The sequence below is a fragment of the Anomalospiza imberbis genome, chromosome 3, assembly GCF_031753505.1.
Source record: "Anomalospiza imberbis isolate Cuckoo-Finch-1a 21T00152 chromosome 3, ASM3175350v1, whole genome shotgun sequence".
NCBI lineage: Eukaryota > Metazoa > Chordata > Aves > Passeriformes > Viduidae > Anomalospiza > Anomalospiza imberbis.
In genome coordinates, this window is record NC_089683.1 from 24,079 (window position 1) to 44,252 (window position 20,174).

Here is a 20,174-nt window from a genome sequence, read left to right on the forward strand (position 1 = left end):
CAGCGCGGCGGGGTGGAGGCGCCGGAGGGGCCGGCCGGGAGCGGCGGCCGGGACCGCGCGGGCGGCCGCGGCGCTGACGTGGCGGCGGCACCGGCACCATGCGGGGCGGTAGCGGCGGCGGCGGCTCGGTGAGTGCTCGCAGTCTTTTCACCGATGCCACCGGTGGCTGCCCCGGAGAGCCTAGTTGGTCCGCGGGTCACGGCGAGATGGACTCCGACGTCGGGATCACGGGAGCGAGCCGGCTTCCCCGGACCGCCGGCGGGGCTGTGCGGCCTGGCCCGGCGCGGTGAGCGGCCCTGAGCGGGCGGCGAGCAGAATCGCTCCGGGCTCCCGGGGAGCAGCGGCGGGAGCCGTCTCTCTCCGCCCGAAGGCCGGGCCGTCCCCCGAGGCCTCGGGCCGGGCCCGGTTTGGTTCGGCCCGGAACCGGGCAGGAAGCCTGAGCGGGGCGCTGCTGGCGCCCGGGGTGCGCTTTGTCCGAAATGCCTTCGTTGCAGGAGGATCTAGCTGATGGAGTGTGCGAGTAGGAACGGGAACGCGGGGCTGGAACCGGGAGTTCCCCAAAGGATACCGAGCTCTCCCGCTCCTCGCGGGGACAGTCGGGGCCCGCAGGATGCCCGGTGTCCCTGCTGGCACCTTCATCACCTCCAGTTTCCGTACCAGCTCCTCGCCTCGGGGGGTTTCGGTGCTGTGCTTCTGCACCTTCTTGTTCGGCTGGATGCTGTCTCCAGCCCGTGTTGCAGCTCCAGCAGCAGCGGTGTTCCAGCTCACCGGAATGGCCCGCAGTCCACGGGCAGACAGAATTCACCACTCCCCATCTTTTCAGACGCTTGGGCTGCTGTTTCACTTTTTCTCACCTGTGCAAGGAAGGTGACTTTTCTGTTTCCCTTCTGTCCAGCCGTTGGGCATTCTTGCATACATTAGGTCTCTGTTTTTTAAGTAGGAAATAAAGTGTATAAATGAAAAAAACACGCAGAACTTAAACACCAGTTTCTGTAGAAGTTTCATTCATAATTGCTGTTATTAACTTATCAGAAAGTAAAGCCGGACAGATCATTTTCACTCTCCTTTTTTATTGCAGATCCTTAACTGCCACCAAAGTTCTTTCTAGTAATATGCACTCTTATGCAAAATTTTTTAGTTATGAAAACCCCATGAATCTTGATACACATGTCATGTTTGTAATTTCGGTTCTTCTAATCATAGATGAAGCCAGTGAATTGCAGCAGACTCTGCCTGCCTGTTTATTTGTTTTTATCATTGTAACCTCATAGCCCTGATTTTTTCTGGCTGCTTCTCGAGAGGGTTCTACACATTTCTCATGTGGAGATTTCCCAGACAACGCTGTTGACGCTACTCTTTGGTTGTAAATAATGCAAACGCAAACATCCAAGTGACTTCCTTCTAAGGAGGCAAAATTTGAAGTCATTGATCAAGCAGTTGTGAATTTTTTCCTGCTGCTTCCCTAACATTTTGGGGGGGGGGGTTTTGTTTGTTTGTTTTTGTTTTGTTTTTTTTTTTTTTGTTTTGGTTTGTTTTTTTTTTTTTTTTCCATAGGATTTTTTTGGGTTTTTTTTCAGGGTGTTTTGTTTTGGTTGTTCTTGAGTTTTTTGTGGGTTTTTTTGGTTCTTCCAGTTTCTCAGCCAGTTCCTGTTTATGGCAAAATACTACCTTTGTTCCCTAGGTTACAGTTTTGGTATTCTTTATACTTCTGCTGGGCAGTGATTTTTATTTTCTGGTCTGTATAACTAATGTTTTTATCCTGAGTTTTCTAATGAAGAATGGCATTCAGTCATGATTAGTATTTGGAAGAAGGTGGTGGTACTTGATTGTCCACACACTAGGAACAACCTACAGCAAATGAGTTGTTCAACTGATTTGTACATATACTTTTACAAAGAAGTGTTAAATTACATGTCTCAATAGGAGCACGGCAAGTGATAAGTGACAAAAAAAATCTTTGTTAAATAAGAAAAAGGATTCTGTGATGTGGATAAAGTCAACATCTGGGCAGCTGATGGCGTATCATAAAGTGAGATAAAAACGAGAGCATGAAGGAGACTAGAGACAACATTCTTGGCGGGGTAAATGGAAGAAATACTTCGTTAAGGAAAAATAAGTACTGTGTAAAAGCTAGCAAATTAGTATATAAAATATTTATCATCAAGTGATAAAGTATAGGCAGAAAACGTATATGGGTGAATGTACTGGAGACAACAGTCCATCACGTCCCATTGTAGGGGAAAGATTGGCTTTCATATGGGCAGTGTGGAGGAGCTCATCTCTGGTTTGATTCCAGTCCAATTCAGTTGTAGTTGGAAAGCTTAAGCACTTCTAGTTGCAAAAAGCAGTGATTTATTTTTCAGAGGGTGGTGTATGCACATGCTCAAAGTGCAGGTGATTGTGCTTGGCTGCATAGTGAAACATGCTAAAAGAAAACGATGCTGCTGCTAATGTGAATTGTTCTGCCTTGTTAGGACACCAGGACTGGACATCACAGACATCAGAAGCACAAGAAGTCCTTGGGAAATAAAAAGTATGTGAATGTTTTTTGTCTAGTTTGATTGAAGGCAAGAAAAAAGCTGACAATATTCTGAATTTTAAGAGCTGCAACAATCTTAATTAATGTGTTGAGAGTCTCAGCTGACTTCACTTACTGGTTTGTAAGAAAAGTGTTTTTCTGACACTTCAGTGTGTATTAGCTTTCATTTATTTTTTAAAGGATTTTAGCATTGTGAAGATAAATATTTTAAGTCCAAGACCAAATGGTACTCCAAAATGTATGTATTTTGGGTGTGATTGCAACTTACAGATTTTAATTTGAGACATCCTCTCCCCATAATTCTGCAGTACCTCATGAAACACAGTATGTAATGACCTGACCTGGTGCCATCAGTGTCCCCCCCTTATTAATTCCTGGATTGATGTGTTAAAGGTGAGCTCCGCAGCTCAGAGTATTGACAGAATGGCCATCAGCCATCACTCAAGTGATCTACTTATTTCAGTTGGTAATTGTAGTAGCAATGGGATACATTGCAAAATGCTTGTATTCCCTTTCTTTCCTCTTTATATAAATGGTATATGCCGAGAGAATAGATACTCTGTGTTTCTTAGACACCTCATTCAGTTTGCTGTCATGTACAGGAATGTAGATGTCCAGGCATTTCAAGGCCTGAGAGAAATACTTTGGAACAGTGAAGCAAAGTTCCCTCTGATCTTTAGGAAAAAAATAAATCAGTGATGCTGATTAGTCTGAAGTAGTCTTAATGCAGAGTCATTTGTAGGATATATTGGAAGGTTGTCTTCATTGCTGAAAGCCTTGCTAATTAAAATTCTTACTGGCATGCAATCTTTAATTGCGTAGTGCCAGCCCTGATTCTGGGAGTAGAGACTGAAGGAGCTCTTGCCCTTTGTGGGATGGAAAATGTCTCTTTTGTAATGATGAGCTGCAGAAATATTCTTATATTCCACGGATAAATGCATATTTTTAAATTAAGATTCACTTGCTCCTGCTTCTAAAGTTGAAAGTTTGAGATGGGAGGAATATTTTTTTCTGCTCCTCCTGAGATCTCACTAATATCATTATCAAAAAGATGTACTGAAAAACAACACTGAGGATGTTTTATCTTGCTGGCACTTTACAGTTCCCAAACCTCATGAGATTCAGTGAACTGTGATACTAATTTTTAGAATACTTGGGAAGATGGGAAGGATATTGTCTGTCAAGTTTATTGTGATTGTGTGTATATGCATCCATATACAAGTATGCATCCATACACACAGGACTTGATGCTTTCCAGGTCTAAGCAACTAGAGGAGGTGGAAGCTGCTGTTGTAGGAGTGAACAGTGACTCTGAGGACACAGTCACCAACAATGCCTCCCCAAAGAGCCCAGTGAATGGGAGTGCAGAGCCCAGGAGTAAGCGGACCATCCGCAGGCCTGCTTACTGGTTGGAAATGAGAGGAATGAAAAACAGTGTGAATAAATCTTCAGAAAAAAAAGGTATTTATCTTGGACTGCTGGTCCAAGGCAAAACTGATTTTCTGTCTGGTTCTTCAGTGAGAGATTAGTTTGCTCATGAAAGACATGCTGCAATTCAGCCAAAAATTACAAGCTTGCTAGTGCTGCTCATGCATTAGAAGAAATTAACTTCTGCCACTGCACAAGTATGGGTACAGTTCTCTGACATTATACAGTTTCTTTTGAGTCACTTGTCTATTAAAATAATCATTCTGTGCCTGAACTCAGTTCTGTCTGTAGAAGAGGTAAGAGTTACACCAGTCATATCAGAAATAAGCTTCAAGAGCTTTAAATATAGAACTGTCAACACTAAAGATGTGGCAAAGGGGACCATCCAGTAGTATTTGGGATTAGATACAGCTTTTGTGGTTGGTAGATTATTATTTTTTTAAGGATGTCTTTATTTTCTCACATTTGTCAGTTATAAATTTCTGATTTGGAATGGGTCTGATTTGGGTCTTGGATTGTTGCTGGAACATTCAGATTTCCTGGCCTAGGAGCTCTTTCCTAAACTTCTTGCGTGGCAGAGAGTCAAAATTTCAATCATCTTTAATGCACTTTCTTCTTAGCTCTAAGTCAGTGTCCATATTCCATTCTGTTGTGGGGAGAGGCAAATTTGGTAGCTTGATAGAAGTGAGATTGCTGTAGCTGCACAGTCCCAGGTGCAGTCACTAGCCAGACTGAGTGAGTATTCCTGTAGGAGCAAACGCAGACCTACCACATACATGAACAGGAGCCATACAAACAGCACGAACAGCTCCATCCTTATACACTCAATCTGCTCAGTGCCTGACCTTTGGATCCCAGTCTCCTCAGTTGCTGGGCCATGGATGCCCTGGCCCCTGAGGCCTGCAGAGCCATGCCAGGGGTGGGTGAAGACCTCCTTACAGACAGGCTCATACTCAGACCCTGCTTGGTGTCAGACATGACAAGGTTTGTTCACTGACCAGTCACCTATTTACAAGCAGGTGTTCTTTGCTGTCCTCTTACACCTCTATTTTCCCACACTTGATCAACCCCAAATTGGGTAATTCTGTCCCTTCCCTCCCTTTGATACTACTCCTGATCATCCTAGTCTTGTGTAATCCTGAATTGTTCTCCACTCTGATCCCAGGTGCTACATAACCCTAGGCAGTAGCACCACGCTCTCCGTTCTCACTGTTTCCACCTTCCAAAGGGGGCTTCAGAGAGGGGTTCCCACAGACTTGTGGGTCTCCTGGGACAGACCCAGGGGGAAGCTGTCTATTTCTTTAAGTCTATAATTGGTGTTCCCTGCCTACCATTGTGCTTTTGTGCTCATGGAGACAAGACTTTGATAGGCTTGGAAATATTCAGGGCAGGCATGATATTATTTGAGTTTCTGTATGCTCCTTTTTGTGTGAGTGCAGGTGAGATTTTTATCACATAACCTGGCACTTTCTGTCTCTTTTCCTGAGGATTATTTTTCCAGGCCATGCTGTGGCACTGTTTCTTCCATACCTGCTGTATCACAGTATTGTGGGCCATGGGGTGCCTAAATGTTGCTGTGTGAGAAGGCTGTGTCCAGTTCACTGGTGTCCAGGTGCCTCACAAGAACTACTTTTTTTTTTTTTTTTTACTAAGTATTGAATAAAGGGATAAGATGAGGCAGTAGACTCAAAGCTGTTATCCAGACTGAATACCGAGACTGAAGCATATCTGTTTTTACTTATCAGGAGAAGTACTGTTGAAAGGCAAGAGGAAATCTGAGCAAAGAGAAGGCAAAGATGTTAAAGACTCTCCCAAGAAGAAGCAGAAGATTTCGGGTAATACAAATAACTTGTAATTCCCAATTACAAGCTTACAGGTACTTCGACTTGTCTGCCCAAATGACATCTTCTGGAGTCTTCAAACTCTCTTTCTGATTCTGAATGTTTTGTTCTAGGAAGCCATTGACTAGTGTCTGCTAAATCAGTGGGAGATGATCTAATTTCAGTCTGTCTTAGAAGTCCAACAAAGGGAGGGAGGAAAGGAATTATGGGAAGTATAGGCCCAGCTGCATAATTTCAGTTTCCCAAAGGATTATAGACTAAATAATCGGACACATTGCTTGTAAACATCTGGAGATTGAGTGAGATTGATAACAGCAGTATGGGTTTGTTAAGAAGAAATCAAACCCAAACACTTTTTTATTGCCACAAAGACCGAGGGGAGAAATGTGTGACATCAGAGGCCTTTCATTCTTTCAGAAGGTTTGTCAATCAGTGATTAGGTGTAAAGGAAGGTGTACAAGTGGTGAGAGTAGGAGCAGGTGACACAGAAGTGTACATTTGATGTCCAGTCTTGCAAGAATGAGGTTAGGAAAGCCAAAGCCAGCCTGAAGTTGAATCTGGCAAGGGATGTGAACAGCAACAAGAAAGGATTCTACAAGTGCATGAACGGCAGAGGGAAGACCAGGGAAGGTGTCCTTTGTCACCAGCTCCCCTGCTCTGAGGAGCAGTGCACTGACACCTACCCTGAGGGAAAGGGGCTCAGCCCGGAGAAAAGGAGGCTCAGGGGGGGATCTTCTGGCTCTGCACAACTTCCTGACAGGAGGGGACAGCCGGGGCGGGGTTCAGGCTCTGCTCCCAGGGAACAGGGACAGGAGAAGGGGAAATGGCCTCAAATTGCACCAGGTTTAGATGTGATACTGGGAGCAATTTTTTGCCCCAAAAGGGCTGTCCAACCTTGGCACAGCTGCCCAGAGCAGTGGTGGAGTCCCCATCCCTGGAGGGATTTGAAAGGCGTGTGGATGTGGCACTTGGGGACATGGGTTAGCAGTGGCCTTGGAGACGCTGGCGGAACTGTTGGACTTGATGATCTTGGAGGGCTTTTCCAACCTAAACAATTTATGATTCTAAGTCCCGTGAGGCCTGACAGGTTGCGCTGAGTGCTGAGACCTGGCTGATGTCATTGTGAGGCCACTCTTGATTATCTCTGAAAGGTCATGGCAACTGGCAGAGGTTCCTGGAGGCTGGAAGAGAGAAAATACCACTTGTATCTTCAAGGACAGAAAGAAGGAAGATCTGGGTAACTACAGGCCAGTCAACCTCACCTCAGTCCCTGGGAAGCTGATGGAGAGAATCATCCTGGAAAGCATTTCCAACCACATGGACAAGATGGGGACTTTGAGTAGTCAACATGGATTCATGCAGGGCCAATCATGCTTAAATCAACCTGATAGCCTTTTACAATGAGGTCACTTGCCGGGTGAAATAGGAATATAGAAAGATGGTTCACAGAATGTCCCTGTATTCAATTCTGACTATTGTTTCTGTCACCAAGGACTTGGAAGCATGTAGACAGCACAAAACTGAAAGTGACAGCAAGTGTACTGGAGAAAAGGCTAAAAGTGAAAGTGGTCTTGACAACAGAGAAACAATTTAAAAATAGAAGAGAGAACAATGTAAAATTAAAGATGGTATTGTTTGGGAAGAAACACTGTCACAGCTGAAAAATAACGAGCAGCCTCCCAGGAGTCAGTGCTTCAGAAGAGGATTCAAGATCCAGAGCAGATCAAAAGCTGACTGGGGACCAGCAGTGTCATAGTGGTTTTTCAAGAAGGCAGATGTTAGACTGAGAGCTTTGAGGAAGAATGTAGACTGTGAAGTAATTAGTCATGTGAAGTAATTCTTTTGCTCTAATGCAGGGTCACCATGGAGTGCAGTTTCCAGGAGTAGGCACTGCAGTTAAGGAAATGTGTGGGACAACTGAAGAGGACAGGGAGATGAGAGCAAACAGCATAACCCATACTGAAACAATAAGAGTTTTTTAGTCTAAAGAAGACAGGAATGAGTAGAGCAATGACACTCCCCAGTTTGGTTGTCATCAGAGGGACTCAGCCAAACTGTGCAGAGAGGATGTGTCAGTGTGAAGAGTTCCCATCCCCTGAGCTTTGAGTGTGAACAACCATAGAACTTACAAGTATTTGGGTGGGGCTAATGCCTGCCACTATAAATAGATCTTGAAAGGGAGTAGGAAACATAATCTTGACATTGCTTTAAAATAAAAAGCATTGAACATTTCTGAGTAACTTTGAGACAGCAGACTAAATAGCAGCCTTCTAGCAACAAAAATCTGGTTTTTATTGTAACAAAGCTAGCAGAACTGACTCTTCTGGCTTGTCTTGTTTGTTATAACAGGGAAAAAACAGCAAACTGGAACAAAACAAAATTCCAGAACGAAACACCACTCTGTTCAGAAAGAGCCAGAAACCTATGACGCAGGTAAGAAGAGGCAGTAGCTAAGAATTGTTCATGAAGCAGATAAAAGATAAATATGATTCTAGGATTTGAATCTGAGCAACAGCTGTGTTTCTGGTGTTTCCATTCAGTAGTTCGCTGTACTGTTGACGAGGAAGAGCTGGCTGCTGTCCTGGCACTGTGCAGAGTAGGACTGAAAGGACTGCACATTGCCGGAGTGTAGTTCCATGTGCTCTTGCTATTGCATAATGTAACAGTGAAGGAGGAATCACTTTTTGAACTGAACAAAAGCCTGTTAAAATAGTTGCATTATTAAACTCATTAAAATATTTATAGTTTTTACCCAGCAGAGTATGTTTGCAGGAAAAACTCCATAGCTGTTGCTGCCAGATTATCTTTTCTGAGAACCAGAGACCCAAGCAATCTGTCCTAGAAAAATAAAATTAGCCTCGATTCAGTGAGTGAAATAACTTGGTATTTGTAAATCACAGCACTCATTAAACACCCCAGTTTTCTGCCAAATGCTGTTTGATTCACAGACTTTTCCCCAGGAGAGGGACAGCCTGTGCCTGTTATTAGTGGGAAAAGAGGAGAGGCTGTGGATCTTGTTACGGTAAGAATTCAGGCAGATGGCTGCTAAACCACTTTCTTCCCAGAACCCATTTCAGTAATTTATAAGTCTTGTGGATTATGCCAAACTTCTGCTTGGGATTTCATAAAGAGGCCAGAAACTGAAAACCATGCCACACAGGGTGCTTTTCCCTGGCTGTTGAGTAACTTGCCCTGGTGGTCTGTGACTGCTTTTACTATGAAAACATTTTGGCCCAAAGAAAAGTTTATTCAGCATGCTAAAGTAATTGTGCAACAGAAATTAACAGAGGAAAAATGTCCACTGGTCAGGTAGAAGAACACACCTTACAAGAGAATGGTAGATCAAAGGGTGTTTGTAGAATGCTCCTTGAAAGTGAGTGATGTGTACCTTGTGACATTCCATACCTGAAGCTGTAAAGAAGCTGCACGTGTTGAAGTGCAGCTGGACACAAGTTTGGTAGCATGTGACCTGTTTCTTTTTAGGGTTCACTGTGCACATAGAAGGAAGAAAAAGAATGTTGTGTTAGAAAAAAGATGTTGTGTTAGCACTTGTGTTCTAAACGTTGTGTTTTGACAGGTAGTATGGAAGAGCAGTGGTCTTTAGAGATTCAGGACAAAGGCCGAGTTACCTGTCCCACGTGCCGGGCTGTGGTGAGGAAAACTGTAGAAGGGCTGAAGAAACATATGGCGAATTGCAGGAAGGTAAGAACTCAAGAGATGAGCAGTGGTTTCTTTACTCCTCTTCAGCTTACTGATAGAAATGCCTGCCTGTTTTGTGTTGTATTTGAAACCAGTTTCATCTCCTCATCATGTCCCTAAGCAAGAGTCCTTTATACATCTGTAAGAACAGTGATTGGTGCTTCTTGCCCAGCCTGCTGCTAGAGGTTTGGGGTAGTGAACAAAGGTGTAGTTATTTCATTGTTCCACTAGATTTTAGACTCCATAAAATTGGTTCTTTGAAGAGAGTTACCAGGCCCAAATAAATTGTTCTGCTCTCCCGTTCCTTTCCCCCACAAAAGTTTTCCACTGTTTTGGTTAATTTACAGTTAAATGCACCACGTCCTTGTTTATTTCTAGGAAATGTTCACATGTCATCACTGCGGGAAGCAGCTGAAGTCTTTAGCAGGGATGAAATACCATGTCATGGCAGACCATAACAATCAGGTAACACAGCTGCAGTGCATCTGAAGCTCCTACAGGCAGAATAGGCTTTGGTCCTTTCCTGCTACACACAGACACAGAACATGGAGTGCTTTTTTTCAAGTGTTCTAGCTGTTCAAATCTAGAACTGTTGAACTATTATTTTTCCAGTGAGGCTTGACATCTGAAAAACAGTAGAATGTTACCAGAGATGGTAGGCATGCCACATCATAGAAAGAGGGATGAATTTCTGTTTAGGCTGGTAGAAAGTCACACATAAAAGACATTCCCAATCAGAAGGAAAAAGATTAGGCTGCAATTTTCAGTCTTGGCTAGAAAGCAGGAGGTTTTTCTTCATCTAGAGCAGACTAGATTTGAGGTAAAATAGCAGAAGCAGCAATTAGTTCTCATCTTTCTTTACTGTAAAAATACTAATCTAACGCTAGATTAGTACTAATACTGCAATCTGCTTTTCCTCTTTGCTCTTACTTTAAAGAAGGCAATGTCTCCTGTTGTAGTTGTGAAGAATTAGAACTTTTGAAAAGGTTATTTGGAAATTTGTGTAAAGTTCAGATAATTCACTCTGAATTTTTTTGTATGATTCCCAGTACTGCAGTTTCTGAACCTACAGCTGTATTAGTAAATGATGCAGGCCAGGGATCACATTCTGGCCCTGAGGATTAGGTCTGTCACTGAATTCTATCTTTTTACTCAGTCTAGGTGCAATATTAGGTAAAGTAGGAAATAATATAATAAGCATCAGAGAGAGAATAAGGGACTTGAGCTGTAGTTTTGCACAGATGAGTAACTGTTACAAGCAGTCTGTTTCACTTTAGGCTGAGTGGAAACAGTAGGACCAATAAATGTTTAAGATGCGTAATTTTCTGTCAGTTTACTCCTTTTAAAGATAATTCCTCTTTGGTTTAACCCCAGTCAGCAGCCAAGCCCCATGCAGCCCTTCACTCTCTCCCTCACCCACGGGATGGGGGAGAGAATCAAAGTGAGAAAACTCATGGGCTGAGATAAAGACAGTTCAATAGATGAAACACACAAGCAAAGCAAAACAAGGAATTCATTCACCACTTTGGCAGGAAGGTCCAGGCATCTCCAGGACCACAGGGCTCCATCACACATAATGGTAACTTGGTATAGCAAATGCCATCACTTTGAGCATCTACCCCCTTCCTCCTCCTTCCCCTAGCTTTACATGCTGAGCATGATAGTGTATGGTCTACAGTATCCTCGTAGTCAGTTGGGGTTGGCTATATGCTCTGCAATATCCTCGTGGTCAGTTGGGATCAGAAGTATGCTCTGCAATATCCTTGTGTTCAGTTGGGGTTAGCTGTATGGTCTGCAATATCCTCGTGGTCCTTTGGGGTTGGCAGTATGCTCTGCAGTATCCTCGTGGTCAGTTGGGGTCAGAAGTGTGGTCTGCAATATCCTCGTGGTCAGTTGGGGTCAGCTGTATGCTCTCCAATGTTCTCATGGTCAGCTGGGGTCAGCTGTATGGTCTGCAATATCCTCGTGGTCAGTTGAGGTTGGCAGTGTGCTCTCCGATGTCTTTGTGGTCAGTTGAGGTTGGCAGTATGCTCTGCAATGTCCTCGTGGTCGGTTGGGGTCGGCTGTATGCTCTGCAGTATCCTTGTGAGCAGTTGGGCTCAACTGTCCCAGATATGTCCCCTTCCAGCTGCGCGTGCACCCCCAGGCCACTCTGGCAGAGCAGCACAAGAAAAGCCCTTAGCGCTGTGCAGGGGCTGCTCAGCAACAGCAAAACCATCTCTGAGTTATCAGCCCAGTTCTCGGCACAGATCCAAAACACAGACCCACAGCAACTGTTACCCCAGCCAAAACCAGCACAGATACAGAAAGTCATCATTATAGTAAATACATGTCTGTAAAATCGTATGTTGCAGAGATTTTATTATTTTAGAAGCTTTCCTGCCCCAGTGTGAGTAGTGAATTCCCTGTGAGGAGAACTGTAAATGCTGAGCATCCTGTGATTTTCATTCGTCTTTCTGCTGTGCTTTAGCCAGTTGTGAAGGAGGGAGAAGAATTGGATGAGCAGCTTGAGCGAGACCGCCTTCGGAAGGTTTTGAAGCGAATGGGAAAACTAAAGTGTACAAGGGAGGTAAGCTGCATTGTGCAAAGTGTCAATTAAACAGCAGTATTTTATGCATAAACATGAAACATGAGAGTGCTGTTGAGTGTGCTCTGGTGCTGGCCAAAGCAAGATTTGTTGCAAGATCCCAGCTATGCTTTTAAGGCAGAGTAGAATAGAATCATAGAATGGTTTGGGTTAAAAGAGACCTTTAATAGTCATTTCAATGCCAATTCTTTGTTGCAGATTTTGTCTGTCCAGATAGACTAACATTAAAGTTTTCTACCTGCTGTCTCTGCTCTGTCAGGATAAGTGATAGTACTTTGGTCAGCAAACTGTGGATCCTGTTCACACTGGGTGTTTAATCCCTTGAGGAACGGTTTTCTTCCATGTATTTTCCTTTTGTGTTGATAGGGCTGCACAGGCAGCTTCACCAGCATAATGGGATACTTATATCACATTAAAAAATGTGGGAAGGCTGCTTCTGAGCTGGAGAAAATGGCTATGAAGTGCCATCACTGTGGGAAGGCATACAGATCAAAGGCAGGACTTGTCTACCACCTCCGATCGAAGCACGGGCCGGTGAGTGCACCCTGCAGTGGTATCAGGGGACTGGGATGGGACTTCAGCCGCTCAGGCTTGAGACACGTGTAGGCTTTTGTCTGCTGCTTTGTTGGGTAATTACAGATCACAAATGTTTGCATTTTTCCTGCCCCTGGATTATTTTGTTCTTGATAGTTTCCTTCTAGCAGCAGCTGTTGCTTGTCTGTGACTAGGATGTTTTTAATAGTAAATCAGCATGGCAGCAATAAATGAGCTGACTTTTGCTCCATGAAAGAGTGATACTAACATAACTTGTGAGATGCTTTCCTTTGCTCTTAAAAGACTCACCATTGGAGCAGAACAGGCAGTCTTGTTGTCCATGAGGGTTTTACAGTGAATGATGGAAAACCTTTCAAGACTAGCAGCTGCATGAAGCTTTCTGCTTGAGCCTCACTGCTGTGAGCCCTGTGAGCAGTTCGGGGGTGTCTGTCTGACCAGTGGGATGCACTTCTGACCTGTGTCTGTGACAGTAAACCATAGCTGATGCAGCCTATTTATGAGGGGTTTGGCAAAACATTTATTCCCAATATTCAGTGTAACTGAAATAGGAAGTAGTGAAAGAGGCTCACCTTTTTGGGCTTTCATTGCAGGTCACTTTCCTCCATGAGGAGAGAAGAACAGAGAACCTGAAAGAAATGAAACGGGAGCAAGACAACACAGGCAGAGTTCAGAGGAGATCTGCAAAGGTGGCAATCTACTATCTCCATGAACTGGCAGGAGAAGAGCTGGCCAAAGAGTGGCCCAAAAGAAAAGTTCTGCAGGACTTGATTCCAGATGACCGGAAGGTACAAGGCCTTAAAAATTGCTCTATAGGGTTCAAGTTTATACCTCCACATCTAATGAGTCTTTTACTGGCTCCTACCCCACATTTATGGCCCATGGAAAGCAGTGTGTTGCGTGGGGGATTGCGTTCTGCTCTCTCTCTCTCTCTCTCTCTCACAGTATTTCTGCAGCAGCAGTTGCTGTGGTGCATGTTTTGTTCAGGCAGGCTGTAATGACTGTCGAGTCCTATTGCTGGAATTCCCAGTGGGCACAAGGAACATGGCCAGTTATGGGCATGGTGCTGCTCACAGGTGATAGGCTCAAGATCTCCTGCCGTGCTGTAAGACCCCAGCAATCCTTCCAGTCTCTACGTGCTGTGGTATTTCACAGTGCTTTAAACTTCAGAGTTTCCAGTAGCATCCTTTAGGCTGTGAGCAAAAGCCAAGGGAAAACGATGGATTTCAGCGGGGTAAGGACATTTAGAGGAATTATTGTAGTCAAGGCAATGGGAGGCTTCAGATTCTGATATTGTGATTCAGTTATGTTTCTAGAGAGTTGGTGAGACAAGACCACATTGATTATTGGGAGATTGCCTGTTAGAGTAGGAGAAGAGATAGCACTTCTGTCTCAGCCTAGAAGAGGAAATTCTGCGTAGCCAGCATTACTTCCAGCTCTCGATTCCATCTTTGTCTCAGCTGAAATACACTCGTCCTGGACTGCCCACATTTAGTCAAGATGTGCTGTGCAAATGGAAAACGGAGATAAAGATGTACCGAAGAGTCCACTGCCCAAATCAGGTAATCCTTAACTGTTTTTGAAGCCCCAGAGGGGTTAGATTTCAGATCTGTATGAACCAGCAGCTTCCCACAACCCTGAAACTGCATTTGGTCTCTCTGTGGGAGACAAATCCTGCTCCATCTCAATATGTTGTTTAGTGTAATCAGGGCCCTGTTTTGTCTTTGGGATGTCTGGGGATGCTCGTTTTGTCTTTTGCATCAAAGTGCCCTTGGGATGGTCCTTTTGGGAATGTGGGGAATGTGTGTGAACACTTGAGAGCCAGTAACTTGGTGTCAGGCTGCTACAGTTTTCCCATCCAGGTGGGCAGTTGGTCCATTTGGAGGTTTGAATAGTGGAACAATGGCAGGCCTCTGCCTTTCTATCTAAATCTAATCATAGAAGGAAGGAGTAGCGTTGGAAATACAAGAGTAAAGAGACTTTGTCTGGCACAGCACTTAAGTTTTCTTCATTGCACTAGACCATCTTTAAGCCCTTTTCCACCTGGCCTTGAGCATTTCCAGGCATGGGGCAGCCACAGCTTCTCTGGACAACCTCTGCCAGGGCCTCAGCACCCTGACAGGGAAGGATTCCTTCCCAGTATCCCATCTAGTCCTGCCCTCTAGCAGTGGGAAACTATTGCTCCTTGTCCTCTCTTTCCAGGTCTTTGTCCAGAGTCCCTCTCTGGTTCTCTTGGACCCCTTCAGGCACTGGAAACTTAGTTTCTCACAATGCCTTACAACAATCACCAGTCAGATCCAGTGGGGACAAACGGCCCCACTGGTGGAGGTGGTGGTGGACATCTCCATGTGATGCATGCTGTCAGAGAGCCAAGGATCAGTGGCAGCTGCCCTCTGGGTTTGGTGTATAGATGGTGCCTTCCCCCTGCCCTCCTCTACCCCACCCCCAGCACTCTCCCCAGTATTCAAGTTAGCATCATTTTCAAGATGAGAATTGCAGTCCCATGTTGTCCGTGGAGCTTTCTGCAGAGAGCAGCTGTCCTGTGTCACCAGCCAGTGACCCAGCAGCATGTCTTGCTCCTGCCTCCTGTTCTGGGACCTGGGCTGAGGGCTGAGCTCAGCGTGGTACCCCAGGACTGATGCCTGAAGCTCCCCATGGGCCAGGCCTCTAAAGCTGCTCTTTAGCTGAGATCAAGGGTGTTGGATGCTGTGCTCCTGCTCTGTGCCACTAGACATGAGCAGTGCAGGAGGGAGAAGTGTCTTGTACCTGCCCCGTGTGCTCTGCTTGAAATTTTTCTCTGTTGCACTTCAGGCAGAAAGCAAACTGGCATGTTAGTCAAGCTGTTGATAGAGCATGACAGTAACTGTCACAGGAGTCTCTTTTTTATGTCCAAGTGTGCTCAGAAACTGGAAATATAAATACTAAGCTTACTCTTCTAATGGTCTTTTTACCAGAAGCTTTCGCTGTGGAGGATTGGTATCTGCCTCCCTCTACATCTCTTTTGCACTTTTGGGATTGGCCTCCAGACATAAAATGCTTTATTGTCCAGGAAGAAGTGATTTCTTGCTAGCACGTTGTTCACGTTTGGTTTTTTTTTTACTGTTTCAGGGTTGTGAATCTGTGTATGGCAGTGTCTCAGGACTCAAGTCTCACCTTGGCACATGTACCTTGGTTGGTAGCCTTCCTCTTAATAGTCCCACTGTCCCTGTCCCTCTGATAACCCCTTGTTCAAGTTCTTGTCCTGCCACCTGCTGATCTGAGATCCTCACAAGTTTGTGGATTCATGGCATGGTTTGGGTTGGAGGGGCTCTTAAAGATCACCTTATTCCAGCCCCCAGTTTGGGTGCTTCCCTATGTGCTAAGGATGTTGCCACTGTAAACAATATTTGAGAGAGGAGAAAGTACCTTACTGGCATTCCTTTTAATGACACAGCAGTTCTACCTGTAGGTTCGCAGCTACAAGAGCAGTTTTTCCAGGTGCGCTGCTGGAGACCTTATGGCATCTCAGAGAGCAGTCTTCATGGGCACAGCTGCTCACTCATGTCAGTGCTGCTGTAGCTAAAGCTGTCTGCTATGGATGAGAGCTTCTAGTTTTCATTGCTGGGTTCTGTCTGAGCAAGATTTAAATGAAATATATAGGTTTATCAGCCTCCTGGTCCAACAACTCTTGATGGAATTTTGTTTATTTGTTTGTTTTGATGCCAGGGAGACTTTGTGGCTGGTAAATACAAGTGTCTCCTGTGTGAGAAGGAGTTCATTTCAGAGAGTGGGGTCAAGTATCACATCAACTCTGTGCACGCTGAGGTAAGGCAGGCAGAGTGAAACCTCAAACCCCAGGATGTTGGAGGTGGGGAGAGTGTCTTAAGAAGAAAATGCTGGATGTGTGCCATGTTTTACTTTTTCCTTGCTCACTGTTTGGAACAGGGTCATTAAACTTAGCTGGTCTTACATGTTAGTCTGGGGAATAAATGTTGTATCATGTCACATGCCTTGTCCCAAGCTGCTGCTGCTCCGTTCACCTCTGCAGCATTTCTTGTGCCTTTAACTAGGCAACTGTCAAATCAAATCTGAATCCTCTGAGATAGAGTGACACCTAAGGAGACACATCAAAGAACAGAGTGCTGTTAGGCAGTTGCCTTTCCAGATCTTACCTTTCAGGGAAACCTTATCCCACAAGGCAGCGACATTGTAAGCCCTGATAGGCTTTATTTGGTATTTCCACCACAATCAGTACCAACCTGTTGCCTTCTAAACCTGCAGGACTGGTTTGATGTGAATACAACGACCACCAAAAGCTTTGAGAAGCTAATGAAAATTCGCCAAAGGGAAGAGCAGAAGAAGCAACGGAAGAAACGTCCTTTGATCAGGGGCAAAAAGAAGAGAGCTGGCACCCTGGCTGCCAAGAAGCTCCCCACTGTTGGAGCTGAAAAAACGAGAAGTAAGAGAGATCGTCCACAACAAGTGGATAATGAGAGCGCGAGCAGTGAGGAAGGGGCACCCCAAGTTGCACAGAGAGCTGAAGTCCCAAAAACCAGCTGCAAGCGAGGCCGAAGTAAATCCCTAGAAGATGAGAAGGAGTAATCCTAAAGCTTTTCAGTTACAAGCCCCACTTCTGTCAGGCTCATAACCCACAGCACTAACATAAGCAACTGAATGTCTTTGGGACTGTGACTCAGTTCTCTGGGTGACTTTGATACTGAAACTTATGCATCTGGTCAGTTGTGAGGAATTCAAACCAAAGCTGTGGTACAGAGGCTGCTTCTGCCAGTGGAGTTCCTTTGGACAGTGGCCCTCACAGTGTACCCAGTGTGATTCCTGCTCTGGTTGCAGTCTCAGTTTGGTCATACTAGTTGCTTGTTTAGCGGTTTCCAGTACAGCAAGCGTCTGTTTTGTCATCTTCCCTGATGTGTGAGATCAGGGTTCTTTTTTACAGTTCTTCATAAAAGGGACTGACTAGCACAAGGTTTAGGTCTCAAGGGGGAAATCCTTTCTTGCACAGAATGCACCCAAACTAAACATGAGAACAGTGCTGTGCAGAAGGCAAAGACTCTGGCTTGCCCTGTCACTGTCCTGTCTGTTGTCAGCAAGGCTGCCACAAAAGAGACCTTCTCTGTGTTGGCTGTATCCTGTCGCACAAGGCTCTATTTCATACCCCGGTGTTTAGGCTCAGCACCAGACTTGGAAGGGATGGAAGTTCATTATTACCCTTGTCAGGAGCCCACTGTTCCCCTGGCATCTGTCTCCTGTAATGCTGGATATTAAACGTGTAGAAAGTCTTCCAGTGCTGCAACGACTGAATGCTCTCAAGCCCTTTGGAGATTCACCAGCCTTTTAGAGACCCTGGTAATTAATGTACTGAGATGGCTTTTGTGTGCCCTCTGAAGCCCACCTGTTCATGCTCACCTGGGAGACATGCTGCAAGACAGTGCACGCATCCCTGCATGAGCAGCCTGCTAGTGCTGGGACCAGGTTCCACAAAGCTGCCTTGCCAGCATGTGGTTCTTTTGTCATGCCAGTGCTCCCACAGTGTCTTTTCCCCCTGCTCTGCAGATACCCCCTTCATTGTCTTACATAACCTGTTTCTTTTCAGTATTGCCTGTCTCTGCAAATGAGGTGTATTAGCAGTGGCTTCCCTGTGTAGAAAAGGTTAAAAGAAGAGGGCTCACTATTTTAAGTCATGTGTTGGCATTGTCTCTGGATCATAAGGAATAATATCTTCCTCTCTCTATAAATCATAGAATGTTAAGGGATTGGAATGGACCTTAAAGATCATTTAGTCTCGCCCTGCTGCCACGAGCAGGGACACATCCCACTAGACTAGGTTGCTCAATCCCTTATCCAGCCTGGCTTTGAACACTGCCAGAGTTGGGGCATCCACAGCCTCCCTGGGCAACTTGTTCAGTGTCTGAATGCAGCAGATGTCATAGAAGCTAGGAGGAAGCAGCAGCACAGGCAGTCCTATTTTTCAAAGAATGAGGTCTCCAGAATTTGTTATCCAAAGACCCACCATACCAGAAAGTTGCAAAATTTGCAGTCTGACAAAGTTGTGGTGCTGAAATTCCCAGGGAAGCTGTCGCAGTGTGTGGGGAACAGGCAGGTTTGTACATGTGTGCTAGTACCAGCACGGTCACATTGTTCCTGACAGTGGGGAATAATGTAGGGCCAAGGTGGTCTCCAGAACTGTCTTTGGAACCAGGTGCTGCTGCATTTGCAGGTGCTGAAAGCAGATGTGTGGACTGTGCAGGGCTTGTAGAGTCTGCAGTGAGATGGGCAAGATCAGAAGACAACAAAATAAAATGTCACCAGTGAGAGAATGTGGTTCCTTGTCTATTTGCTGTGTGGTGTTCTTGGTGCCATCCCTCCTCCCCCAGCACACCCTAGCCTGCACAGGGCTGTCCTGCTGCAGGGCTGTCCTGCAGGGTTGCCCTGCATGCTCTGGTGCTGTTCAGCTGTCTTCGTGGTTTCTCTTCAGAACTCCACAGTGCTGTACTTGGAGCAAACATTCACTGCTTTCCTACTCAGTACAATAAACCCAGGAATTAAAGAAGGTTTTTCATAATGGTTTTCGGTCTAGAGTCCTGTTTCCTGTCATTTTTGAGTTACTAACTAGACCCGCTCTCTAGACATGAATACTTTGTGACCACTTGGGTTTTGTAGTCACTTCAGTAACATACTCCTCCACATAACATGGCACATGGAAAAAAGCATTCTCCAACGATCCATCCCTGTCCATCAGCACAACAGCAGATTGTTTGCAGGATCGGCTCAAGCTGGTAGGAGGTGGTGGCACTGCTGCCAGTGCACTGCTTGTGAGGAGAGAGATCTGTCCTGGAGCGCCTGCATGCTGCTGCAGTGGGGCCAAGGCAGCTGTGCTGCGCTGCTCTGGGGGCAGGACATTCAGCAGAGAGGCAGAATCGCCTCACCTGCTGTGCACGCTGCTGGAGAGGCAGCCCCCCACCCGACACTGGTGGTTTCTGGGCTGCCAATGCACGTGGCCAGGTTGTGTTATCCTAATTTTGTTATCTTAGGACCTTGTCCCCCAGGCTGCTCTCCATCCATGGATTCCCCAGGTTTTTCTGGATGACATCCCTCTCCTCCAGCAAATCAATTGCACCAAGCAGCTCGGATGGGCAACAGGCCCTGGAGGAACGCTGCCCACTGCCCCAGCAAACTGCTCCTTGCTGTTACCAATTCTACTCGAGCAAGTACATGTTTAGGAAGAGATCCAGTTTTGAAGGAATCAGAAGTGATAAAAGAGACCAGCTAGTCACTCAATATTTTTTGCAATGGTTCATTGTACTAAAACTGCTGTCTCTTCTCATTGGAACTTATTTTATTTCAGCCTCTATCCCATACTGCTGAGTCCTGGTAGCTGAAATAGCTTTAGGGTATGAGAAATTTCTTCCTGCACATTTGTAGTCATAATTAACTCCATACATAATTTGCTGTATGAGCTAAAGAGGCTTACTAGTCTCAGTCAAAACAGGTTTTTCTTTTTTTTTTCCTATTGTGCATTGTTCTTTGCTGA

The 20,174-nt window shown here is 45.3% G+C and overlaps 1 protein-coding gene across 1 annotated transcript; it reads left to right on the top strand.

Annotated features, from left to right (window-relative positions):
• Nucleotides 1–8: 8 nt before the first annotated feature.
• On the top strand, nt 9–19,193 carry ZNF512 (zinc finger protein 512). The gene is made up of 14 exons (XM_068183033.1): nt 9–128; nt 2,475–2,533; nt 3,798–4,000; nt 5,713–5,802; nt 8,158–8,241; nt 9,386–9,510; nt 9,886–9,972; nt 11,978–12,076; nt 12,461–12,628; nt 13,240–13,434; nt 14,107–14,208; nt 15,755–15,817; nt 16,352–16,450; nt 16,907–19,193. Exons 1-14 carry the CDS (start codon nt 99–101, stop codon nt 17,225–17,227), a joined length of 1,725 nt encoding a protein of 574 aa, XP_068039134.1. The 5' UTR covers nt 9–98; the 3' UTR covers nt 17,228–19,193.
• The last annotated feature ends 981 nt before the right edge of the window (nt 19,194–20,174 follow it).